At 45.7% G+C, this 26827-nt stretch overlaps 1 protein-coding gene across 2 annotated transcripts in view; it reads right to left on the bottom strand.

The window, feature by feature from the left end:
* The window catches only part of MFAP3L (microfibril associated protein 3 like), a 77071-nt gene that overhangs the window by 5387 nt on the left and 44857 nt on the right, over positions 1-26827 (bottom strand). Inside the window, exons 2-3 of one of the 2 annotated variants that reach the window (XM_075347207.1) lie at positions 13178-13275; positions 12496-12824 (exon numbers count right to left, since the gene is read on the bottom strand). In XM_075347207.1, the coding sequence (XP_075203322.1) occupies positions 12496-12811 (316 nt within the window). In that variant the 5' untranslated portion in view covers positions 12812-12824; positions 13178-13275. The remainder of the gene's footprint in view (positions 1-12495; positions 12825-13177; positions 13276-26827) is intronic. The other variant, XM_075347206.1, reaches the window with a different exon arrangement.

Genomic DNA, 26827 nt, shown 5'->3' with positions numbered 1-26827 from the left:
GTCCTCCGGCAACGAGGTGGGCGTGACTTTAATGCAGCTGCTCTTCGCCCCTCCACTTATATTGGACGCCTGCCGTGTGACGTCGCTGTGACGCCGCACGAACCACTCCCTTAAAAAAGAGGCTGTTCACCGGCCACAGCGACGTCGTTCGGAAGGTAAGTATGTGTGACGGGTACTAGCGTTTTTGTCCGCCACGGTCAGCGATTTGCCTGCGACACACAAACGACGGGGGCGGGTATGAACGCTAGCGACGTCGCAGCGTGTAAAGCCCCCTTTAGTCAGAATGTGGCCTGGAAAGTAAATCGAGATTTTTTTTTCTTAAACCAAGCTGGTTTAAGAATAGTAAAGTGGGGGACCACCCTTTTAAAAGGATAAATTAAAAAATTTAATTTGACAAAAATAGCCTTGCAAAGCTGCATCTAGTATTGTCTACTTGGACGCCCCTGATGAAAATTACTCTTATTGTTAACAGACAAGCTGAACTGAACAGAAACTGAAGATTACATGATCTCTAAAAGGCATAAAGTTAAAGATGACACATTTCCTTTGTATTTTAGCCCCCCTCCCCCCCCCTCAAAAAAATTTTTTTTTATTCATCTTTTACATTTTTAACTTTACAAAAAAGGAAAATGGACCAATGCGAACGTTTGGGCGCTCTGCATGGTTAGTACTTAGTAGCACCCCCTTTGGCAAGTATTACACCTTGTAAATGCTTTTTTGTAATCAGCCAAGAGTCTTTAAATGCTTGTTTGAGGAATTTTGAATCCATTCTTGCTTGGAGATATCTGTCAGTTCTGTGAGATTCTGGCTAGACTTGCATGCACTTCTCTTTTGAGGTCTAGCCACAGATTTTAAATGATGTTCAGATCAGGGGACTGTGAGGCCATTGTAAAACCTTCAGCTTGTGCCTTTTGAGGTAGTCTAGTGTGGATGTTGACGTTTGTTTAGGATCAGTATCCATCTGCAGGTTTGCAATATGATATTCTACATAAATCCGTACCTTTCTAATACTTTCCCTTGTTCCTGCAATGACAAAGGGAACCATACAATCTCCATGGAGTATTTTGGCTTCATTAGAACGATCAATTCTCACTCTCACACCTCTGGCTTGATCCAGAAACACCCAGATGACATTTCCATTCCTCCGAATAATTTTCCTGAGAATATTTCTGGGCACCTGGATGAATTCTTCCACAAATTCCAATAAACTTGCAGCTCCCTTAACTGCTTCCGCACTTTCTCCATAAATTCACACCACTCTCGTATCTTCTTCCAATTTAATAGCTTTGATACCTGGAATTTCCCTGGCTTGTTTAAAGTCATTTCTGGGTGTACGTATTGCAAACCCTATTAAATCTTTTCTATCTACAACCTCTTCCTGACACTGCGGACAGCTGCTTCGTAAGCTCTAAGGCGGGCTTTGCACGTTGCAACATCGCAAGCCGATGCTGCGATGTCGCACGAGATAGTCCCCGCCCCTGTCGCAGGTACGATATCTTGTGATAGCTGGCGTAGCGAAAATTATCGCTACGCCAGCTTCACATGCACTCACCTGCCCTGCAACTGTCGCTCTGGCCGGCGACCCGCCTCCTTCCTAAGGGGGCGGGTCGTGCGGCGTCCTAGCGAAGTCACACGGCAGGCGGTCAATCAAAGCGGAGGGGCGGAGATGAGCAGGATGTAAACATCCCGCCCACCTCCTTCCTTCCGCATAGCCGCCGGCGGCAGGTAAGGTGAAGTTCCTCGCTCCTGCGGCGTTATACACAGCGATGTGTGCTGCCGCAGGAGCGAGGAACTACATCGTACCTGTCGCTGCAGCATAATTATGAAAAAGTCGGAGCCTGCAACGATGATACGATAACGACGCTTTTGCGCTCGTTAATCGTATCATCTAGCATTTACACACTAGGATCTCGAAAGTGACGCCGGAAGTGCGTCACTTTCGATTTGACCCCACCGACATCGTATGTGCGATGTTGCAACGTGCAAAGCCGCCCTAAGTGTCTGGCAGATTCTTCATTTGTAGACCATATAATTGAATGATTAGCCTCTGATTCAAAGTACACTTTACACACTCCTATGTCTTTCTTAACTTTTATTCACTGGCACAGGCTTCTCTCAAGTCTTCGGGAACATCTTTGAGGAGTCTGTCTTAGAAAACTCCGTTAGAGCCACGCACCTCCACCCTCCGGTACTCTCCATGCTGGAACCGCATTTGGCAACAGGGTGGATTTCTTTTCCTTCACTGCAATTGGGCAGTTTCTTGGGTGTTTGAACCCATTCTTTATTATCTATTGCATTCTGCTCTTTCCACGCACCTTCCTCTTTTTGTCCTTAGATTCATCATCAGCTTCTTCCAAACTCTCTACTTCCTGAGTCACAGACTCCTCAGGTTTAGCTGCAGCTTTAGAGTTTTGGGGTTTATTAGCAACCTTGACCTTTGATTTTTCAGATTCCTGGGCAGTCAATCTCTAGATGATTCACCGAAAAGGACATAATTTCAAAGAAGAAAAATCAAAAAAACTCACCACAAAAAAGCCACCAGCCAACTCCGGTCAAAAATGGCAAATGAACTAGCAGGATGCAGCCGGCCCCCCATGATAAAAGGTATGGGTAACACAGGTGCAGAATACCGATGAGACAGCCACTCTCAACCTTACAAGCCATGGAGGGGGTGGCTGCTGGTATTAAACTTGCATACTAATAGGTTTTAACATAGGGCACCAGTCACACATATGTGCAATGCACAGTGTCCGTCTCACAGCCTATTGATGACGCCCTTCTATTAGATCAGGCGGGCTGCCCAGCACTATAAGTGCACTAGCACACAGGACAGACACCCAGAGGGCCCGGCTGCATCCCGCAGAAATTGTGCAATAAAAAATGATATATAGTAAAATGATAATAAATGTGAGGTATTGGTCCATATTTTGGCCAAAATACATAAGCTCGTAACCCAAACGTCAAGGGTCCTCACGCTTACGAGTCCCTACACTATATTCAACTTGATTACCAAGTGTTTGTGTAGGGAGCTGTAAATGTTCTGGGTGTTGTCTGGGTGTGGGGGTGTGTGAGAGCGGTGTTGTATGTGTGTTGCGTTGTGTGTGTTGCGTTGTTTGTGGAGCGCTATGTGTCTGCAGCGTTATGTGTGTGTGGTGCTGTGTGTGTTGCGTGGTTTGTGTGGGTGTGGAGTGCATGTGTGTGTTTTGGGGGAGGTATGTTTTGTGCAGTGTGTGTGTTGCGCGGTATGTGTGTATATTTATGTATGCCGCGGTGTTTGTGTGTTGGGTGTTGTGTGTGTGTGTGTGTGTGGGGGTGTCTGTGTAGGGCTGCCTTTGTGGTTCCCAGTGTGTGTGTGGTGTGTTGTGCGGTGCGCGTGTGGCGGTGTGTGTGTGTGTGTGTGTTTTGGGGGGAGGTGTGCACCCCCATCGTGCTCCATCCCCCATGCTGCGCACCCCCCATCGTGCTCCATCCCCCATGCTGCGCACCCCCCATCGTGCTCCATCCCCCATGCTGCGCACCCCCATCATGTTCCATCCTCCATGCTGCGCACCCTCCATCGTGCTCCATCCTCCATGCTGCGCACCCCCCATCGTGCTCCATCCCCCATGCTGCGCACCCCCATCGTGCTCCATCCCCCATGCTGCGCACCACCCATCGTGCTCCATCCCCCATGCTGCGCACCTCCCATCGTGTTCCATCCCCCATGCTGCGCACCCCCATCGTGCTCCATCCCCCATGCTGCGCACCCCCCATCGTGCTCCATCCCCCATGCTGCGCACCCCCCATCGTGCTCCATCCCCCATGCTGCGCACCCCCCATCGTGCTCCATCCCCCATGCTGCGCACCCCCATCGTGCTCCATCCCCCATGCTGCGCACCCCCCATCGTGCTCCATCCTCCATGCTGCACACCCTCCATTGTGCTCCATCCTCCATGCTGCACACCCCCCATCGTGCTCCATCCCCCATGCTGCGCACCCCCCATCGTGCTCCATCCCCCATGCTGGGGCCGCCGGGGACCGGTCCGAACGTGGCAATGTGTGCCGGGGGCGGGGCTGAGCGGACGAGGCGTCAGCCGGCTTCCTGCACATGTGTACCGGGAGCCGGTGTATGCTGGTAACCATGATACACATCGGGTAACTAAGGGAAGCGCTTCCTATAGTTACGCGATGTGTATCATGGTTACCAGCGTACACCGGCTCTGTCACAATCCCAGCATCGCAAGGTTATGTCCGCCGGGGGCGGGGCAGAGTGTGCCAACGTGTGGCGGGGGCGGGGCCGAGTGTGCCAACGTGTGGCGGGGCGAGGCGTCAGCGTATGCTGGCTCCCTGCACATGTGTACCGGGAGCCGGTGTACGGTGGAGCGGGCGATGCGTGCGGAGGGCCGGGGCGAGCGGCTAATCCATGCGGGGGGCGGGGCCAGGCCGAGGCGAGCGGCCAATCCGTGGGGGGGGGCGGGGCCAGGCCGAGCCCAGCGGCCAATCCGACAGTTGTCACTAATGACACTGTCACAGTGACACAATTTTGGAGACAGACAGACAGACTAAGGCAATTATATATATAGATTTGAAAAAATTAACTTCTTTAGAAAATCAACGGCACCAACACATTTAAAAAAGAAACCTTGGGACTGGGTGAAAAAAGGCTGGAAAAATAAGTGGTACTAATGAAAACTAGGTAGAGGATGAATTATCAACTAAGTTGCATGAATATCTATATATAGAGCATGTTAGAGGTAAAATCTCTCAGAAATAAAGATAGTCAGAGGTTCCCCAATATGAACATCTGCATCTAAAGTTGTACAACATGTTCACAAAAATGTTCCTCAAAGTAAAATTGCAAACATTTTGAATATCCTCTATCTATAGCTCATAATATTATCAAAAGAATCTGGTGAAATCCATGTGAACAAGGGATAAGGCTGACAGTCAAAACTAAATGGTAATGATCTTCAGGCGGCATTGCATGAAAAACGAGCATGATTTGGTCATGCAAATCACTGCACGGATTCAGGAATACTTCCAGAAAGGAAAAATCTGGCAAAGGAGATCTAGGACTATTTAACAGCTAAAATCCTACATCTAACAAGAGTGGGACAATATTTCTCTCCCACAACTGCCGGAATTGGTCTCCTCACATCCTAGTCATTTACAGGCTATTGTAAAAAGAAGAGGGGACGCTATAAAATGGTAAACATAGCCATGTTCCAACTTTTTGAGATTTGTTGCTGCCATGATATTTAAGTGAGTTAAGTTTTTTCATATGAAATGGAAAAATGTCAGACTTTCACGTTCTGATTATTGATGGTCGGACCTGGACTGTAAACGGCAAGATCCGAACGGGTTCAAAAATACCCGAGCACCGACCCCGGGGCCGGAGTTCTCAGGGAACTCCAGGCAACGATGCTGGCCCAGCAACTTGGGTAATAAAAAAAAAAAAGAAGGGGGGGGGGAGGGGGCTTGATATACTTGCAGTCCCTCGCGCAGCTGTACACCGCTTCAGGGTCGCTCATATTGCTTCCGGGGCTGCTTATTATCCTTCATGTACTGCTTTCCTCACCCACCGGCAGTCCCTGCGTCTCTGACTTGTTGCAGTGAGATGCATCCCCACCCTTTCAATCAGAGATGCTGTGTTTATATTGCTGGAAAAATAAAGAAATTGGAGTAGGGTCCCCCTGTATTATGATACCCAGCAAAGATAAAGCCTACAGCTACAGGCTGCAGCCTGGTATTCTCAGCCGTGTGCTCATTTTGTCTGTGTATCAAAATAAGAGGACGCGCATGTGGCTTTTTTCTTAATTATTTAAATATACAATTTAAAAAAACAAACAAAAAAAAACAAAACCTAGCTATGATAAAGCAGACAGCTGGGAGCTGGTATTCTCAGGTTGGGGAGACCCATGGTTATTAGGTCCCCCCAGCCTAAAAATAGAAGCCTGCAACTGCCCAGGATTGTCGCATCCTGGAACTTTACCAGGCTCATCTCGATTACACTGGTGTGGTGGCAATCGCGGTAATAAAAAGGTTAATCACAGCTCACAGCTGCCTTCTAAGCCCTAGATTAGTAGTGGGAGGCATCTATGAGACCCCCCATTACTAATCTACAAGTGAAAAGAAAAACATGAACACCAAAAAATCCTGTATTTAAAATTTAAATAAAAAAAAAAAAAAATATATATATATATATATATATATATATATATATATATATATATATATATATATATATATATATATATATATATATATATATATATATATATATATATATATATATATATATATATATATATATATATATATATATATATATATATATATATATATATATATATATATTTTTATACACCGCTAAAATAAGTGCACAGCTGGGGGCTGCAGACCCTAGCCGTGCGCTTATCTGTGCTCTGTATCATAATATGGGGGATCCTACGAATTTTTTTTTATTTATTTATTTTTACACCAATATAGACACAAAGACAGCTTCTATGATTGAAAACAATCAGACATGCTGTCAGACAGGGTGGGGGCGCATCTGATGGCAATTAGAGACGTTGGGACTGCCGGTGAGTGGGGGAAGCAGTGCATATGCATGAGGTATAATGAGCAGCCACGGAAGAAGCACTATAGCCATGTGGAGAATCCCAGTCTCTTATACCACCATTTTTTTAGGCGCCCAATTTGGGTTCCTATAGAGTTACATGAGGACCGTCGTTCAGCCAGATATCCGGGATCAATTCCCGGCCCAAACCGTTTTTTTTTTGTCTTTTTTTAAACTCTTTGGACCCGCTGATCCAGGGTATCTGCGAGTCCACCCATCATTACTTATTCTCTGTGTTCTATGTTAAATAAACTATGGCTATAAAACAACCCAAATCATTGCATTCTTGTCTATTTACATTTTCCACTTTGTCTCAACTAATTTTTTTCTTTAGATTTGGGGTTGTAGATCTCATATTCCAGTAAGAACATGTAATAATTTGTACACATAATACCTTTTTAATGAGTTTTTTTTTTTAACAAATCATTAAACCTCCTAGTTATGTTTTTCTTAAATGGCGTCTCACTGACAAGGGGTCACTTTTGCTGTACACCGACAATAACATGCTGGCAGACTGCATCTGCTGTACTTGGATCTGAAAACAGGACCAGACATCCAATTTCCTGAGCTAAAACAGTATCTGAATAACAGGAAATAACCCGGCAGTGGAAGAACAGGTTGTGCTAATGTTTAGTCTAGGTAACAGTGGGGCTACTGTGGTGGCTACAGACGTTATTTTAGCTTGTGGTGATGGCATACTATGGATATGTAATACTGTGGTCACTAGCATAGCAAAATAAGTGACTAAACGTGATATTCCCAGATCCAAAATCATATCCCAAAATGCAATAGGTGTAACAATATTTCCAAATACCTCCAATTAGAAATGTAGCATAGTTCTCCTGATTAGCTGTATCACTTACCTAATGTGCAGGGCATTGCAGAAGTTTCGATATCCATGGCAACTAAGTAACTGTCACTATAAGAGGGATCATACCCATGGACACCTAAGCTACTGCAGTGCCCTGCACATGAGGTGAACAACTTAGCTAATCAGGAAAACTATACTACATTTCTAATTGGAGACATTTGCTAACATTATTATAACTACTACACATTAGGACAGGATTTTGGAGATTGAAATACTCCATTAAGCATATTGAAGGAGACTTCCCCCCATCCCAGGTGACTGATATTGTGGACGAATAGTTTGCAGTTAACTACACAAGTATTAATACAATTTTCCCAGCTTTGTACTAGGTTAACCAGGTATAAAAAGACTCACAAGTTTCAGTAAAAGACAGTTTCACGTCTGTCATTCATTCATTCAGTACATTACATCGCTATAGGAGATTAGCGCTATAAGAGTTTAACAGTGCGATCTAACAGGTTAAATGCAGGGGTGGATCGGGGATTCATCCGTGTCTGTTGGCTGCACGGCTGCACATATCTGCTGAACACATCACACATGTGCTGAGATGACTGCAGGCTTGTCGCTTGAGGCGACCTGGGACGTACATATACTGTACGTCCTAGGTCGTGAAGGGGTTAATTGTAAATTCACAATTTTGAGAATGAAAGGGTAGTTCAGAAGGAGAAATAAAATAAGAAACTTTATAATATCTTGCCAAAGAAATCCGCTTCACATCTACTATTGATAAAACTAAACTTAAAATGATGGTTAATCTACCCTGCGCAAGAACAAGGCCTTTACTGACCAGTCATATTTTTGGTTTTTGTTATTGTTCCTTTATATATGCAGTAAAAAGTTGTAAAGATAAATAAAATTATTAAAAAAAAAAATAAAAAAATTCACTCAAATATTTTTTTTTAGTTTTTTTTTATGCGATAGGGACATTATTGGTGGGACAATAGAGGAATTACGGGTCTGTTTCTTTATTATTAGTTTAGAATCACTAAAATATAGTTTACAATTTGTTCCTTTATTTGTGACCATTTTATATATCAGATACTTTAACAAGTGCACAATCTGGTTTTCTCTTATGTCATTTGTTCAAAAGATCCTCCAATGCACTGATCGACCGGCCCTTCCTGTGACTGATCATTTTATGTCTAGGCCGCCCTTAGCCATCAGATGGTTGTGTGGAGAATTATTGCAGTAATAAACCAAAACAGATGACGCTGATGAATGGCCAGAGGTAACAGACTAGTGGAAGGGCTCTGATGAGCAGATAAAATGTCTATGTGCGGTCTATATGCAAAATGGATAGCAAATGCACACCACACAGACCAATGCAAGTCAATATGGTTGTTCACATGAACGTTTTACATAGAGACTAAAGGGGGCTTTACATGGTAGCGATATCACTAGCAATTTGTAGCGATAGCGAGCGTGTAAGTACCCGCCCCCGTCGTGCATGCGATTGTTTGTGATCGCTGCCGTAGCGAACATTATCGCTACGGCAGCGTCACACATACTTACCTGGTCGTAGGCGTCGCTGTGACTGGCGAACAATCCCTCCTTCAAGGGGGAGGAGACGTTTGGCATCACAGCGACGTCACCGCAACGTCACTAAGCGGCCGGCCAATCAAAGCGCAGAGGCGGAGATGAGCAGGACGTAACATCCCGCCCACCTCCTTCCTTCCGCATTGTGGTCGGCGGCAGGTAAGGAGACGTTCCTCGCTCCTGCGGTGTCACACACAGCGATGTGTGCTGCCGCAGGAGCGATGAACCACCTGGATTAACAACCCTTACCGATTTTTGGGTTTGGGACGACCTCTCCATGGTGAACGATTTTCACCATTTTTGAGGTCGCTTAAGGTCGCTGGTCAGTGTCACACGCTGCGATATCGGTAATGACGCCGGATGTGCGTCACTAACAACTTGACCCCGACGACAAAACCTTAACGATATCGTAGCGTGTAAAGCCCCCATTTGGCTGGAAACACATCTATGCGAGTAAAATCGGTCCGACTGGGCAGAAAAAAACTCGGCTGATTTTAGTTCACGTTAGGTCCGAGTGCAACGCAAGTGCGATGCTTTTTCTGAATAAATTAATGATTTTACTAGCGTGTAATAATGCGTGTGTAATGCGTGTGTAATGCGTATTTTTTACTATGTCATCTGCCATTCAGCTCTGCTACATGGCCGCTGACAGCAGACAGAACAGCCATGTAGCAGAGCTGAATGGCAGATGACAGCAGACACAGACAGAGCCGCACAATCAGAATGAACTCGGGTGAACTTCACCCGACTTCATTGTCATGCTGCGGCTGTCTGTGCCGCGTCCTGATTAGCGGTCACCCGTGAAGGATTCACGGGTGACCGCTAATCCCCTGAGTGACTGAAGTTAGCAGCCCTCTCTCATACTCACTGATCCCCGATCCCCGGCGCGGCTCTGCACGGCATTCACACTGCTCCGGCGGCTTTTACTATTTTGAAAAAGCCGGCCGCCCATTAAACAATCTCGTATTCCCTGCTCTCCCTGCCCACAGGCGCCTATGATTGGTTGCAGTGAGACACGCCCCCACGCTGAGTGACAGGTGTCTCACTGCAACCAATCACAGGAGCCGGTGGGCGTGTCTATACTGTTCAGTGAAATAATTAAATAATTTAAAAAAACGGCGTGCGGTCCCCCCAATTTTAATACCAGCCAGATAAAGCCATACGGCTGAAGGCTGGTATTCTCAGGATGGGGAGCTCCACGTTATGGGGAGCCCCCCAGCCTAACAATATCAGTCAGCAGCCGCCCAGAATTGCTGCATACATTAGATGCGACAGTTCTGGGACTGTACCCGGCTCTTCCCGATTTGCCCTGGTGTGTTGGCAAATCGGGGTAATAAGGAGTTGATGGCAGCCCATAGCTGCCACTAAATCCTAGACTAACCATGTCAAGCGTCTATGAGACACCTTCCATGATTAATCTGTAAGTGACAGTAAATAAACACAAACACACACACACACACACACACACACACACACGACAAAATCATTTATTAGAAATTAATAACACTAACAAATTCCCTCATCACCAATTTAATAAGCCCCAAAAAGCCCTCCATGTCCGGCGTAATCCACGGACCTCCAGCGTCGCTTCCAGCTCTGCTGCATAAAGGTGACAGGAGCTGCTGAAGACACATCCGCTCATGTCAGCTCCACTCAGCAACTGAGGTGAGTAGCACGATCAGCTGAGCTGTCACTGAGGTTACCCGCGGCCACCGCTGGATCCAGTGACAGCGGGTAACCTCAGTGACAGCTCAGCTGATCGCGCTACTCACCTCAGTTGCTGCGTGGAGCTGACAGGAGCGGCGGTCACCTCCATGCAGCAGAGCTGGAAGCGACGCTGGAGGTCCGTGGATTACGCTGGACATGGAGGGCTTTTTGGGGCTTATTAAATTGGTGATGAGGGAATTTGTTAGTGTTTTTTATTTCTAATAAAATGATTTTGTCAGGTGTGTGTGTGTGTGTGTGTGTGTGTGTGTGTGTGTGTGTGTGTGTGTGTGTGTGTGTGTGTGTGTGTGTGTGTTTATTTACTGTCACTTACAGATTAATCATGGAAGGTGTCTCATAGACGCCTGACATGATTAATCTAGGATTTACTGACAGCTATGGGCTGCCATTAACTCCTTATTACCCCGATTTGCCAACGCACCAGGGCAAAATCGGGAAGAGCCGGGTACAGTCCCAGAACTGTCGCATCTAATGTATGCGGCAATTCTGGGCGGCTGCTGACTGATAGTGTTAGGCTGGGGGGCTCCCCATAACGTGCCGTATGGCTTTATCTGGCTGGTATTAAAATTGGGGGGACCGCACGCCGTTTTTTTTTTAATTATTTAATTAATTATTTCACTGCACAGTATAGACACGCCCACCGGCTCCTGTGATTGGTTGCAGTGACACACCTGTCCCTCAGCGTGGGGGCGTGTCTCACTGCAACCAATCATAGGCGCCTGTGGGCGGGGAAAGCAGGGAATACGAGATTGTTTAATGAGCGGCCGGCTTTTTCAAAAGAGGAGAAGCCGCCGGAGCAGTGTGAACGCTGTGCAGCGCCGCGCCGGGGTTCGGGGATCGGTGAGTATGAGAGAGGGGGGGGGAGAGGAATAGACCGACATGGACAGAGAGTGAGGGACAGAGATAGTGACCGACACAGAGAGAATAGAGACCGAGAGGGAGAGACCGACTGACAGAGAATAGTGATTGACAGACATTGTGAGACATCACTCGTTTCCAGTGTTTTAGGAAACATGCGAGAAATGTATTTAGAAAATCGGATGACACTAGGATGTGTGAGTGCCGTCCCGTGACATCCGATTTTTTACACGTTCCCATAGACTTACATTGGAGATACTCGCAGCAGAAACTCGCAAAAAAGCAGCATGCTGCGATTTTTTTCTTTTGTAGAATTAAAAAAAAAAAACACAAACAAAAACCTGCAGCATGAACTACTTGGGTCTGTTTTCAAATCAGATCCATTATAAAAAAAAAAGTCAAAGGGTGCGCAAAAAAAAAAAATCAAATGTGTAAATTACTGTCTGTATTATTATGCGTTTCTCATAGATCCACGGAAATATTAATTCTATTTTGTCCATTTTTATATTTGAAATGTTGAAGTAATACAAAAAAATAAAAAACCCAAACAAACAAAAAAGCAAATAGACAAATGGATGACAATATACTGTAGATGAAAAATATTCTTTTTCTGGATGAAAGATTATTTTTTTGCACACGCTTGTCTGAGCCCGGCCTTAGGTTGCCAATATTCAGTGTTCCGTGTAACTTCAAGTAATATAATTTATCTGGAGACACCAGACAGAAATTTAAGAAGGATAATTACACTTAAGTGTGTGCTTTGATATTAGATTCAGCTTTTGCGTTATTGAAGGGACTAGGAAATCTTCACATTTCATGCATGCCAAATAACTGATAATATGAACAATCTTGACCACTAATTCATCATATCTTTACATTTTACATATGTGATATAATTTCAATTTACCATTCTCCTCTTTTAGCAGGTGTCCATTAGAATGATACCACTGGAAGTAAGGATCCGGATGGCCTTCAATATTGCAGTTGATGACCACACTGTTGCCTTCTTTCACAATGATGTGATCAACCATAGTTGTGATCACAGGTAATGATTCAAGCACTGCTTCAGAACCATTGGAAGTCAGATTATAGGTTTCCATTGAGTGTATTGCGGTAGTAAGAGAAAACAGGAGGAACAAAAGTAATGATGGCCTCCAGAAAACGATGGAGACACTCATAGTTTCAATGAAGGAGTGTTTCAGGCAAGAGCTTGGAGGCCCCATCAGGACGTGAAGCCTGCAAAACAAAAAAATAAAACCATTATGGAATAAAAATGTAATAGTAAAATTAAATTATACTGATAAAATAACCCCAAGGTAAAGATGACAAAATACATAGACTAAACAAAAGAAGGACCCTGAGCTGAAGATCTGCAGCTAGCTTTAGCGTACGGCTCCTACAGTCTGCTCAAAAGTGTTGCCAGCCTTGAAATTGTCACAGAAAAAATGAATTATATGTCCCAGAAAATTATTGCAATTACACGTTTTGCTATACACATATTTCTCTACTTTGTATCCAATGAAACAGAAAAAAAAAATTGGACAATTTCCCACAAAACCCCCAAAATAGTAAGGAAAAAATGCTGGCACCTTTCCAAAATTGTGAGTAAACAACTGTTTCAAGTATGTGATGCTTGTTCAAACTCATCTGTGGCAAGTAACAGGTGTGGGCAATATGAAAATCACATCTGAAACAAAAAAAAAGGGAGAAGTTGACTCAATCTTTGCAATGTGTGTGTTTGTGCCACACTATACATGGTGAACATAAACAGGAAAATAGAACTGAGGCCTTGAGAACCAAAATTGTAGAATAATATCAACAATCTCAAGGTTACAAGTTTGTCTCCAGAGATCTTGATGTTACTTTGTCATGGTGCTTAACATAAAATCAAGACGTTTACAACCCATGGCACTATGCCTAATCTCCCTGTACGTGGACAGCAGAGAACAATTGATGAAAGGTTGCAACACAATAGTTCAGATGGTGGATAAGCAGCTCCAATCAAGTGTCAAAGAAATTCATGCTGTCCTGAAAACCCAGGGTGCACTAGTGTCAGGCGGAGCTCTCTGTCGACATTTGAATGAAATTAAATGCTATGACAGGAGACCCAGGAGGATCCTAGTGCTGACACAGACATAAGAAAGCTAGACTGCAGGTTGCCAAAATTTATGTGAGTAAGCCAAAATCCTTCTGGGAAAGCATCTTGTTGACAGATGAGACAAGAAAGAGTGCTTCTTGGTAAAAGAGAGAACACAATAGCTACTGTCACATATGGTGGAGGTTTAAAGATGTTTTGGGTGGTTTTGTAGCTTCTGGCACTAGTTGCCTTGACTGTGTGCAAGGCATCATGAAATATGAAGATTAAGAAACTATTTTGGGTCACAATGTAGTACCTAGTGTCAGAAAGCTGGCTTTGTGTCCTAGGTCATGTGTCTTTCAGCAGGACAATGACCCCAAACATACTTCAAGAAGCCTCCAGAAATGGATGTAAAGAAAGCGCTGGAGGGTTCTGAAATGGCAGCAAAAAGTCAGGATCTAAATCCCATTGAACACCTCTGGAGAGATCTTACAATTGTTGTTGGGAAAAGGCGCCTTCAAATATGAGAAACCTGGAGCAGTTTGCAAAAGAAGAGAGGTCCAAAAGTACAGTTGAGCCGTGTAAGAAGCTTGTTTATGTGTATAGGAAGCCATTGATTGCAGCTATTTATTTACAGTTTTAGCACCATCAACTTAATATTTGGAAATGTGTGTGAAATTCAGTCCAATTTTCCTTTGTGTGTGTTGTTCCAATAAACACAAAGGAAATAAATATGTCAGGGAGAAGGGCCTATAAATCTGACAATGTAGACCTCAAAAGAAAGGAAGAAAAGTGAGGGTACAGGAGGGCTAACTGAAAAGCTGCTCCACCTAATCTGTTCTCAGGTCTAGCGGTATGTAAAAATTGTAGGCCACCATACAGCAGAGCAGCAGCGGCAGTGGCGTCCGACTGCTGGATCCAGGTCTCAGTAAGAGCCAGAAAGTTAAGGGATTTTTAAAGGAAAAGGTCACAGAAGTAGGAGAGTTTGTTACTTGCTGATCACGGATTCCGGAGAGCACTTAAAAGGAGACAAAAGGCATACAAAACAATATTAATGAGATTTGCAGGGTTCCTGAATATAGCAGGGAAGGACTTATCCTTACTATTACAAAAAGGGTCAGAGTTGGGGAGTTATCTCCTGCAACTAAGAGAAGGAGAATAGAGAAAATGAGCAGTTGGTTATGCAATTTGAGAGAGAGTCTCTTGTGTTGTATGGTGAGAGTAAATGGATCTTTATGGTATAAGAATGTTAAAAGAGCATTAGAGATGTACACAGGAGAAGGGAGGAGAGAGGTACTGATATAGATGGAGTGCACAGTGTGATAGAGCATTGGATATGAGTGATTGAAGCAAATGATGACAATACATATGGTGAAAACATTTTGCAGCACAAATGAACTAGAAACAAGTTTTTTTGATTGTCTTGTATGACTTCCCTGTCTAATTGTGAGGCACTTATAAAAATCTGTCCCTTGGATAAAATCTGCACAAGTGCCTTCCCCTTAGTTGTGACACATGGTTTTCTAAATATTTTCAAAACATAAAAATTGTGACATGCATTTGTATTCAGCCCCCTATAGTCTGATACCCCTCAATAAAGAATAAGTAAATAATTGCCTACAGAAGTCACCTAATTAGTAAACGGAGTCCAACTATAAGTAATTCATTCTCAGTATACCTACAGCTGCTCTGTCAAAACCTGAGAGGTTTGAGAACAGCCTCATGAAAACCAAGGACCACACCAGACAGGTCATAGATAAACCAAAGAAAAAGAGTGGTAGAACTCCAATATAAAAACAAAATTTTTATTTCACATTTATAAAATCAATACATAACATTATCAAGATACAAAATTCACAGCAGTAAATCCTCAATAGAAGGCGAGCTGGTATCATACATAAAGAAGTATATTAGACGTTCACAGAAACATGTCAGCAACAATTAGCAATAGTATTCCATACAGATAGTTTAGAGGAAAGAGTACAACCAAACATCCATTAGGGCTTAAACAGTTAATCAGCCTCCATATAGGATAGTGTAATCCCTATAAAAAGTATGGACATCAAAAACCTGAACATGTACTGACCAGTAAGGTAGATACCGCAACACCTGCTTGTCCCAACGCGCGTTTCACCTTCTTCCTCAGGGGACGTATGCTGGACTAAGGTGGATCGAGGGTATATATGTGCTGAGCAATCACCTGAATATCAAGAGCATATGCTGAAGCATTCAAGTGCCGCTGCGTCCCTAGTTACCGTGACAAACTTAACAATCATAGTCCATTAGAATACACGTGCACGCCTACGTTTCTTGACGCATGCCCAGTTCCAGCATTACTCGTATGCTGTGCGGGCTGACGTGTCCGGCCAGCCGGAGACTGGCCGTGGGCTCGCGGTGCCCCATTGGCGGGCCGGGCGACTACGTCACAGTCAACGAGTGGCTCCTAATAAGGATGATTTGGAGGTGACGTCTTGGTAGACGTGTATTCTAATGGACTATCATTGTTAAGTTTGTCACGGTAACTAGGGACGCCGCGGCACTTGTATGCTTCAGCATATGCTTGTTTCGAACACGGCTCGTATGTTCTGTGGGATGACGTGCCCGGCCAACCTGAGGTTGATTATGGCTACGCCGCGCCCCATTGGTGGTCCAGATACTGACGTAATGGTTCATGATTGGCTATCAGTGTGATGAGCCGGAAGAGACGCCCTTGAGGCGGGCACGCCGCTCCATGCACACAATTCAAGTAACGGGGTTAACACACATGCTCTTGATATTCAGGTGATTGCTCAGCACATATATACCCTCGATCCACCTTAGTCCAGCATACGTCCCCTGAGGAAGAAGGTGAAACGCGCGTTGGGACAGGCAGGTGTTGCGGTATCTACCTTATTGGTCAGTACATGTTCAGGTTTTTGATGTCCATACTTTTTATAGGGATTACACTATCCTATATGGAGGCTGCTTAACTGTTTAAGCCCTAATGGATGTTTGGTTGTACTCTTTCCTCTAAGCTATCTGTATGGAATACTATTGCTAATTGTTGCTGACATGTTTCTGTGAACGTCTAATATACTTCTTTATGTATGATACCAGCTCACCTTCTATTGAGGATTTACTGCTGTGAATTTTGTATCTTGATAATATTATGTATTGATTTTATAAATGTGAAATAAAAATTTTGTTTTTATATTGGAGTTATACCACTCTTTCTTTGGCTTATATTCATGTAGTGGTTATCCAACACATGCTGTCAGGTTTGATCTAAGGTCATAAAGTTGTGGAGAACAGTAAAGTAGGGCTCGGTTATTAAAAAAAAAAAAAAAAAAAGCTAGAGCACTGTTTAATCCATAATCCAAAAATGGAAGTAGTATGGTACATCAAACCTACAAAAGCATGGATATCGACATGGCTCTGTACTGATGCAATGCAGAGGCATCTGTCAGTTAAAGGGGTTATCCGGCTTCTTTTGACTTTTTTTTTTTATTACCCTATTGGTCTACATTGGGGCAGGTAAGTAGATATAGAGAGCACTTACCTGCCCTGCTGTCAGCCCCTCTCCCCTGACTCAGAGTAGTCATGTGACCGCTCCTGCCCCGATTTTGCTGCTTCCGGTCATTTCATGTCAACATGGGCAGGACCATGTTGACATGCAAATCTGGAACAGCATGTCGCCTCCCTGCTGGGCGGCTACAGTCCGATGAGCGCCGCCCCCTTCCCTGCACCCTCCCACGCATTCCCCCGCACCCCGTACTCTCCCCGCAACCTCCCCCTGCACTGCTGTGGGGTCCGTGACCTGGGGGAGGGGCCTGGCAGCGGCTGCCGCGGTGTCACCGCCAGCACCGGGCCCCTGCTCAGGATCGCACATTCAAATGTACCGGCATCACAGATCACAGATGCCGGTACATTTGAAAGCGCTGATGAGAAGCAGCGCAGCGCTGCTTCTCATCACTGTCCCGCTGTCTGTGCTCTCTTCAGCACAGCAGTAACGTCACTACTGTGCTGATATGTCCAGAGCACAGACAGCGTGCGAACGTGCAGGAGCGGCGGGGACCGAGGACGGGCGAGTATGTACTCTCTACATGTGTTCCCTATGGGGGTAGGTGGGGGTCGGTACAGAGCGCCGTGTGTGCGTGCGGTGCAGAGCCATATGTGTGTGTGTGCGGTGCAGAGCCATATGTGCGTGTGCGGTGCAGAGCCATATGTGCGTGTTCGGTGCAGAGCCATATGTGCGTGTGCGGTGCAGAGCCATATGTGCGTGTGCGGTGCAGAGCCATATGTGCGTGTGCGGTGCAGAGCCATATGTGCGTGTGCGGTGCAGAGCTCATATGTGCGTGTGCGGTGCAGAGTCCGACGTGCGTGTGCGGTGCAGAGCCCGACGTGCGTGTGCGGTGCAGAGCCCGACGTGCGTGTGCGGTGCAGAGCCCGACGTGCGTGTGCGGTGCAGAGCCCGACGTGCGTGTGCGGTGCAGAGCCCGACGTGCGTGTGCGGTGCAGAGCCCGACGTGCGTGTGCGGTGCAGAGCCCAACGTGCGTGTGCGGTGCAGAGCCATATGTGCGTGTGTGTGGTGCAGAGCCATATGTGCGTGTGTGGGGTGCAGAACCATATGTGCGTGTGTGTGGTGCAGAGCCATATGTGCGTGTGTGTGGTGCAGAGCCATATGTGTGCGTGTGGTGTGCAGAGCCCGATGTGCGTGTGGGGTGCAGAGCCCGATGTGGTGTGGGGTGCAGAGCCCGATGTGGTGTGGGGTGCAGAGCCCGATGTGGTGTGGGGTGCAGAGCCCGATGTGGTGTGGGGTGCAGAGCCCGATGTGGTGTGGGGTGCAGAGCCCGATGTGGTGTGGGGTGCAGAGCCCGATGTGGTGTGGGGTGCAGAGCCCGATGTGGTGTGGGGTGCAGAGCCCGATGTGGTGTGGGGTGCAGAGCCCGATGTGGTGTGGGGTGCAGAGCCCGATGTGGTGTGCAGAGCCCGATGTGGTGTGGGGTGCAGAGCCCGATGTGGTGTGGGGTGCAGAGCCCGATGTGGTGTGGGGTGCAGAGCCCGATGTGGGGCTGTTATTTGCAATGCTGTAGTGATAACAGGTAAGGTGCTGGGAAAGAATACTGACAGGGAATGTGTGTGCAGGGAGCAGGCAGGGGGCGAGGCTGGACACTGGGGAGGGGCTGGACACTGAGGCGGGCGGTGCCAGCTGTGACTGGGAGGTTTTGCACAGGAAGTGGTCAGTTTGCTAGAGCTGAATGTAAACAAAGAGCTGCAGAGAATAAAGGGTGAATTCAAGAGGAACAAAAGTTAGAAAACAAAAAATAACAATGTAGGCGTGTTTTATATGACAATACAGCACAGTTTAGCTTACCAAAAATTTTTGAGTTTATGTCGGACAACGCCTTTAATGCTCCTAATAGTCTTGCAACCACCGTTCACTATGCACAGAGCAGTGACTGAAACCACACAGACCACGTCCTGACGACTGAAAGCCTAGTTGCAGTGCTTTTAATGCGGTGGCCGCGTGGCATCAAAACACTATTAACCTGCGGCTTAAACCCATATCTGCTAATTAATAGATATATATTTTTTTGTTTACAGAACAGGTTCCCTTTCAGGAAACTGCCCTGGAACATTATGACGCAACTCCAGACACAGGACTACATTGTGCTCTTTATCCTGTAATGGGGAAGGCTCTTTTAAAGTATATGCCAATAGAATTAGAACAAGCACATCATTGTTGGCTCAAGGGAGAGGGGGCTTTAACTTGAGAGACCATTCTAGAAGAGCAGTCCTTTGCTTTATGGTCTGATGTGCATTTGGCAATCAGGCCCTCCTTGCTGCGTTGTTGGTAAGGTCTAACTGTGTGACATCTCACCAGCAACCTCCCAGCGACTTACCAGCGATCCTTATCAGGTTGTATTGTTGTTGGGATCGCTGGTAAGGGTACCTTCACACTTTAGCGATGCAGCAGCGATCCGACCAGCGATCTGACCTGGTCAGGATCGCTGCTGCATCGCTACATGGTCGCTGGTGAGCTGTCAAACAGGCAGATCTCACCAGCGACCAGTGACCAGCCCCCAGCCAGCAGCGACGTGCAAGCGACGTTGCGCTTGCACGGAGCCGCCGTCTGGAAGCTGCGGAGACTGGTAACTAAGGTAAACATCGGGTATGGTTACCCGATGTTTACATTAGTTACCAGTGTGAGCAGGGAGCAGGGAGCCGCGCACACTAAGCGCTGGCTCCTTGCTCTCCTAGCTACAGTACACATCGGGTTAATTAACCCGATGTGTAATGCAGCTACATGTGCAGAGAGCAGGGAGCCGCGCACACTGAGCGCTGGCTCCTTGCTCTCCTAGCTGCTGTACACATCGGGTTAATTAACCCGATGTGTACAGCAGCTACATGTGCAGAGAGCCGGAGCCGGCAGCACAGGCAGCGTGAGAGCTGCTGGTAACTAAGGTAAATATCGGGTAACCACCTTGGTTACCCGATGTTTATCTTGGATACAGCTTACCTCAGCTGTCAGATGCCGGCTCCTGCTCCCTGCTCGCTTCATTTGTCGCTCTCTTGCTGTCACACACAGCGATCTGTGTGTCACAGCAGGAGAGCGGCTTTGAAGAAAACGAACCAGGGCTGTGTGTAACGAGCAGCGATCTCGCAGCAGGGGCCAGATCGCTGCTCAGTGTCACACACAGCGAGATCGCTAATGAGGTCACTGCTGCGTCACAAAAAGCGTGACTCAGCAGCGATCTCGGCAGCGAGCTCGCTGTGTGTGAAGCACCCCTAAGTCGTTGTGTGTGACTGAGCCTTTAGCCTTTACTATCCTGCAGCATGTGAGGGGGGCTGTGTGTTTCTCTCAGCAGGAGGCCTCCCTGATACACAAGTTTGCAGACTGTTCAGTCAGGACTTCAGTGACCCTCTTCCACACTTTGAATTGAATGTACCAGATTTGTAAGGCTGTTATCCAGGAGGGCTGATTCCTAGAGGGAGGTAGAAAGGGAAATACCTGTTTAGGGTTCTTGTTGGTGTGCTGTCTTGCCAAGGCTAGTATTGGTTGCGGTGACCAGATCCCAGTAGAGTCCTAGGATCATCCTCAACATTGTATTCTGTTGTTTTGCCCATCCTGCTAGATTTAAGACGATATTCTAAAAGGACTGGTGTTTTACATTCCTTGGCATCAGATTACCAGGTGGTGCCCCGGTCTTGTTCCTTTTGTTGTGACCGGATTATCGTCCTTGTGGAATCATATCCATTTTCAGTGGAATATTTTCCAGTGACAAAGTTTGTTGCATTGTTCACCGGTCTGCCATCCCTGCGTGATCTGTCACACACCCAGTCTCAATAAATAAGCAATATGTGCACGAGATTCAAGAAATCTTATTCACATAACTGGTACTGGGAAATCCTTCAGTTTTGTGACAAAACTCTAAGGGGTACTTTACACGCGATATCTGTACCGATATCCCTAGCGAGCGTACCCGCCCCCGACGGCGTCATGAGCAAATGGCTGCCCGTGGCCCACAACATCACTAACACCCGTCACACGTACTTACCTGCCTAGCGACATCGCTGTTGCCTGTGAACCGCCTCCTAAGAACCGGGTCGTGCAGCGTCACAGCGACGTGACATGGCAGCCGTCCAATAGCAGAGGAGGGGCGGAGATGAGCGGCTGGAACATGCCGCCCACTTCCTTCCTTCCTCATTGCCGGTGGTCGGAGGTAAGGAGATGTTCGTCGCTCCTGCGGTGTCACACATAACGATGTGTGATGCCGCAGGAACGAGGAACAACATCGCTACTCACCAGACAACGATATTTGGTGTTTGGACGACCTCTCCAACACCAACGATTTTTACCACTTTTGCGATTGTTGAAGGTCGCTCGTACGTGTCACACACTGCGATGTCGCTAACAACGCCGGATGTGCGTCACAAACACCGTGACCCCGACGATAAATCGTTAGCGATGTCGTAGCGTGTAAAGTACCCCTTAGAAGAAAACTTGACAAAGAGTAAATACTGAATGTGTGTACATACCCTAAAGGGTGCTTTACACGCTGTGACATCGCTAGCGATTGCTAGCGATGTCGAGCGCAATAGCACCCGCCCCGTCGTTGGTGCGACATTTGGTGATTGCTGCCATAGCGAACATTATCGCTACGGCAGCATCACACGCACATATCTTGTCATCGACGTCGCTGTGACCGTCGAGCAATCCCTCCCTCAAGGGGGAGGTGCGTTCGGCGTCATAGCGACGTCACTAAGCGGCCGGCCAATAGAAGCGGAGGGGCAAAGATGAGCGGGACGTAACATCCCGCCCACCTCCTCCCTTCCTCATTGATGGCGGGACGCAAGTACGGTGAGTTTCCTCGTTCCTGCGGTGTCACACATAGCGATGTGTGCTGCCATAGGAACGACAAACAACCTCGCTACTCACCTGTCAACGATTTTTGGTGTTAGAGCGACCTCTCCACAACCAATGATTTTAACCTCTTTTGCGATAGTTTTAGGTCGCTCAGAGGTGTTACACATCCGGCGTCGTTAGCGACATCGCAGCATGTGTCACAAACACCGTGACCCCGACGATATATCGGTAGCGATGTCGCAGCGTGTAAAGCCCCCTTAATGCTATGTTCACACATCACATTTTTGCTGCGAAAAACAGCATTACACTGTCCTAACAAAGTGAATGGGATTTCTAAAATCTCATGGCCAGTTAGTGTTGCCAACTTGACCTTAATTTTTCTGGACAGCTCATATAAAAAAAAAAAAATGTAAAATTATGATAATTACAGTCAAAATAATCTGCATTAGTTTTTTCAGTTTCACAAAAGCCTTAAAAAAATTTTTTTAAGGACAGTACAAAAAAGTGCCCTTCACGGACTGTCCTGGCAATTTTGGACGGTTGCTGGGTGGTGTAGCCGTTTGGCTGGCAGAGATACTGAAAGTGTGTGGGGACATTTACACGATCAATTATGGATTAGCATGAATACAGGGTTTAAACAATCCCACATGTCTAATAATTTGCCCAACTTTTTTCCTTTTTAGAGTCTCTTTAACCATTTACTGTCAGAATGCTAAAATCATAGTGACTATATGGTTATATAAGACCTTTTTTGCTGTCGGTCTGCTCACAAACTCCCAATATTGCTAAGTAACTCAAACACAGTTTCAAATATTTATCAACTCTGTCAGTGTCTATAGAAAAAAACAAAATTACAGTGCGAGACAAAGGCGCCCATAAATAATGAACAATAACATTACTTTACGCTGTTTAGCCCTGTAACCAGACTCTACCAAAGAGAGAGCAGGTCACATGGATCTGCCTCCACATTGTGGTCAAGAACAAAGCACATAAAACAGCCAAGAAGAATTATCACCGTGTACTACAGAAAAGAACATTTTAACGCTAATTTCAGGCCAAGTAGAAGCAAAACCAAAAATACATAAATGTAAACAGACCATCATGATGACCCAAAATACCAGTCTGGCCATGGGGAAAAAAGGTGGATGGATACCTCCAGGGGAGATGTGCTCAATGCCTCCAGGGGAGATGTGCTCAATGCCTCCAGGGGAGATGTGCTCAATGCCTCCAGGGGAGATGTGCTCAATGCCTCCAGGGGAGATGTGCTCAATGCCTCCAGGGGAGATGTGCTCAATGCCTCCAGGGGAGATGTGCTGCATGCCTCCAGGGGAGATGTGCTCAATGCCTCCAGGGGAGATGTGCTCAATGCCTCCAGGGGAGATGTGCTCAATGCCTCCAGGGGAGATGTGCTCAATGCCTCCAGGGGAGATGTGCTCAATGCCTCCAGGGGAGATGTGCTGCATGCCTCCAGGGGAGATGTGCTCAATGCCTCCAGGGGAGATGTGCTCAATGCCTCCAGGGGAGATGTGCTCAATGCCTCCAGGGGAGATGTGCTCAATGCCTCCAGGGGAGATGTGCTCAATGCCTCCAGGGGAGATTTGCTGAATGCCACATCCGCTGCCATTTTGTATTGTTACACTTTATCTGGATTGCAAGCGCTAAACAAATTAACATTTAGTGCATCCTCCACATAGAGGCCAATATGATGTTTCTTTAGAGCATGCTACTAGTGATGACTAATGAGCGAGCACTAGCATGCTCCGGTGATCAGTACTCGTAACGTGCAGTCAGACACTTGGACGGGTGCAACTCGTGTGCCAAGTATAATGTAAGTTAAAGGGAAACTTGAGTTCCCACTTGACTTCCATTATACATGAGTACAAGAGTCGCGCCCATCCAAATGTCCAACCTGCTTATTACGAGTACCGAGCACCCAGATTGTCATCAGTGATTACAAACATTGTCCTGTCCATTACAATATTAATCACGTACAGCACATTGATTGTACACTGATGCCATCTGTGTGCTAGCCATGATTTTGATCAGTGACTTTTTTGTGGATTTAGTCCCTAAAACATCTCAGTCATCTAAAAAGCAACAGAAGTTATACTGGGTACATGTTCTTTGAAAAACAGGCATGTGAAAAACGGATGTCTGAATGAGGCCTAAATGGACAGCCTTTTTTTTTTTTTTTAAATCTTTTAGTTTTTCTATTAAAGGGAACCTGTCAGGTTCAATATGAAGCCAGAACCACAAGCAGTTCTGGGTCCATATTGCTATTCCCTGCCCAACAGTCCCTGTAGACACTATCATAGATAAAGGGATCTTTAGAAAAAGTATTTCTAAAGATCTGTTATCGTATGCTAATGAGCGCAGGGACTAGTCCCCTGGGCGTTACTTCTCTTGCTAGTCGGCTCTATTACAGTACACCTCAAGAAATCAAACCCCACCATAAAATTCAATACTTTATTCTGTTAAACCAACAAAGTGCAAAATTAAAAACAGAGTAAGTTTGATACATTAGATTACGGTTACAGGGAGGATTGCGGGCAAATGGAGCCAGGCGCCATTATCCTTGTACTACTGACATACGGCCGGGCCTCCAGATCCATGCAGTGGGATATCTGAGTAAGTACTCTTTTGAGATGGATTGCTGAGTTGACCTAGATAATATGAAGGTTATGAGGGGGTTTCATTGGATTCCTATATTGTCTTACAGCTGACAATAATACCTCATTAAGGAATTGTATACTCATGGCATAAATGGAACATGCAGTCCCAGGCAATGGTATATTGTGAGTGAGTATTGTTTCTTCCCAAAAATAGTCTGTTGTTTTGAATTTGACGAGAATGTGATGGATTGGTATATATATATATTTTCAGTGAGAACAATAGTACCTCATTGAAGGACTGAATCATTGAATATGGCACTAATATAATGTGAGTAATGACCTCTATTTGGGACTGCTATATATGGACTCTTAAAATGGTGATCAGTCATCTAATATAGACATATTGATATTTTCAGTCTGTCATCTGCGCGATTGAACCTTGAACAGCCCCTGATGAACCTCCGTTCAATTGTTGGTCCAGGAGGAGAAACGCGTCGGGCAGGGAGTTATGCCTAGTGGCGAAGCGGTAGCAATTTGCTACATCATCTACTGGTGATATCCAGAGTTTGATGCTTTAAACATGGACAGTTTCTTCTACTTGATAGGCTGACTGTCATTTACAAAATGCTGAGTAAAGAAAAGATGTTCATTTAATGTACTAAAAAGGAAAAATCATAAAAAGTCATACCAAATGTATATTGCCTAGAGTGCCTGTGTGGGTGTATGAGAACATCACGAGATACTACATTAGGCTCTCACAGAGATCAGCAGCACGAATTAGACTGTTAGCACAGGGTTTTGAAGGGTCAGTCCACGTTTGAGCGGGGGCACCACTGCGTCTATTTGTATAGGGTGCCGACCCCTGCGGCCAGGAAGGGTAAGAATAGGGAATTTGCCCGCAATCCTCCCTGTAACCGTAATCTAATGTATCAAACTTACTCTGTTTTTAATTTTGCACTTTGTTGGTTTAACAGAATAAAGTATTGAATTTTATGGTGGGGTTTGATTTCTTGAGGTGTACTGTGTTTAAAGACCCCCCGAAACATTTTTTCTAAGGTTTCTAGTCGGCTCTATTACCATGTTGGCATGCCCCTGTGGGTGTGCTATCATGCTAATGAATGTGCAGCGTCAGAGGATGATCTCACTCACCTCTCCGCCAACATCGCGTCCGACGCTGGATTTCGGCTCAGTGCGCATGATCCCGGAGTTTTGGGCATGCGCACTACTTCAGTTTGAAGCCAGGACGTGTACACCCGGCTTCATAGTGCGCATAACCCAAACTTTGTTTTTTTATACGGACCTATTTACTTGAATGAACAAACTTTCTGATCCCCAAATTTGCTGAAAAACTTTCAAGTCTATGTTTTTTTCTTTGGACAATCAGTCCGCAGGACAGAAAAGAAAAAAAAATTGGGACACTGGAAGAGCCCCATAAACTATAAAGGGAACGTGTTCTACACAATAATAATAAATACATTATGATTCCTAGTGATACATGTCTACAGACCATAATTCTGATATGAAGGCATCAGATGCAGTGACTAAAATGATAATCAAAGTTAAAATAATCTGTATACGTTTCAAGAAAATAATTTCAATTTTTTTTCCACTAATGGCAAAAAAGTGCCATATATTTACCAGACTATCCTGGAATTTCTGGACGGTTGACAGCCCAGCTTAAGAGCAGCTTTTGCCTTGTATATAATCACAAGCATGCATGAGAAGGATCTCCGGTAGGTCACTGCAATGGAATAAGTCACCCGGTCACTAGCACATCATAATTCAGTTTGGACCCTGGGTCCTAAAACCCATGAGGACATTCACAGAACAATGTTACCATACCAAACTTAAAAGGAAAAAGTTGAATTCCACTGAAGCCATCAGCCATCTTGGTCCTAATAGATATATATTTTTTTGCAATTTCAAAATTACATTGAGCAAACTGGTTGGAGCTTGGATGAGACGGCCGGTCGTCTGCTTACCACCTGGGCACTGGTTTTCCTCAGACAGAGCCGATCACACGTGCCAGCACCATGACTTGTATAAAGGAAGCAAAGCTTCGACAAGACTGTAACTAGGCAGCAGAAATGAGTAAATTGCTGGCTGTGCTGTGCACTTTATGCAAGTACCAATTATGTACAGATATTCCCTGTGCTGAAAAACACAAAGGGGAGTGGGTCTTACTGCAAGGCAGCACAGGCA

Source organism: Anomaloglossus baeobatrachus, chromosome 1 (genome assembly GCF_048569485.1).
Source record: "Anomaloglossus baeobatrachus isolate aAnoBae1 chromosome 1, aAnoBae1.hap1, whole genome shotgun sequence".
NCBI lineage: Eukaryota > Metazoa > Chordata > Amphibia > Anura > Aromobatidae > Anomaloglossus > Anomaloglossus baeobatrachus.
This window is presented reverse-complemented; position numbering and strand designations above follow the sequence as displayed.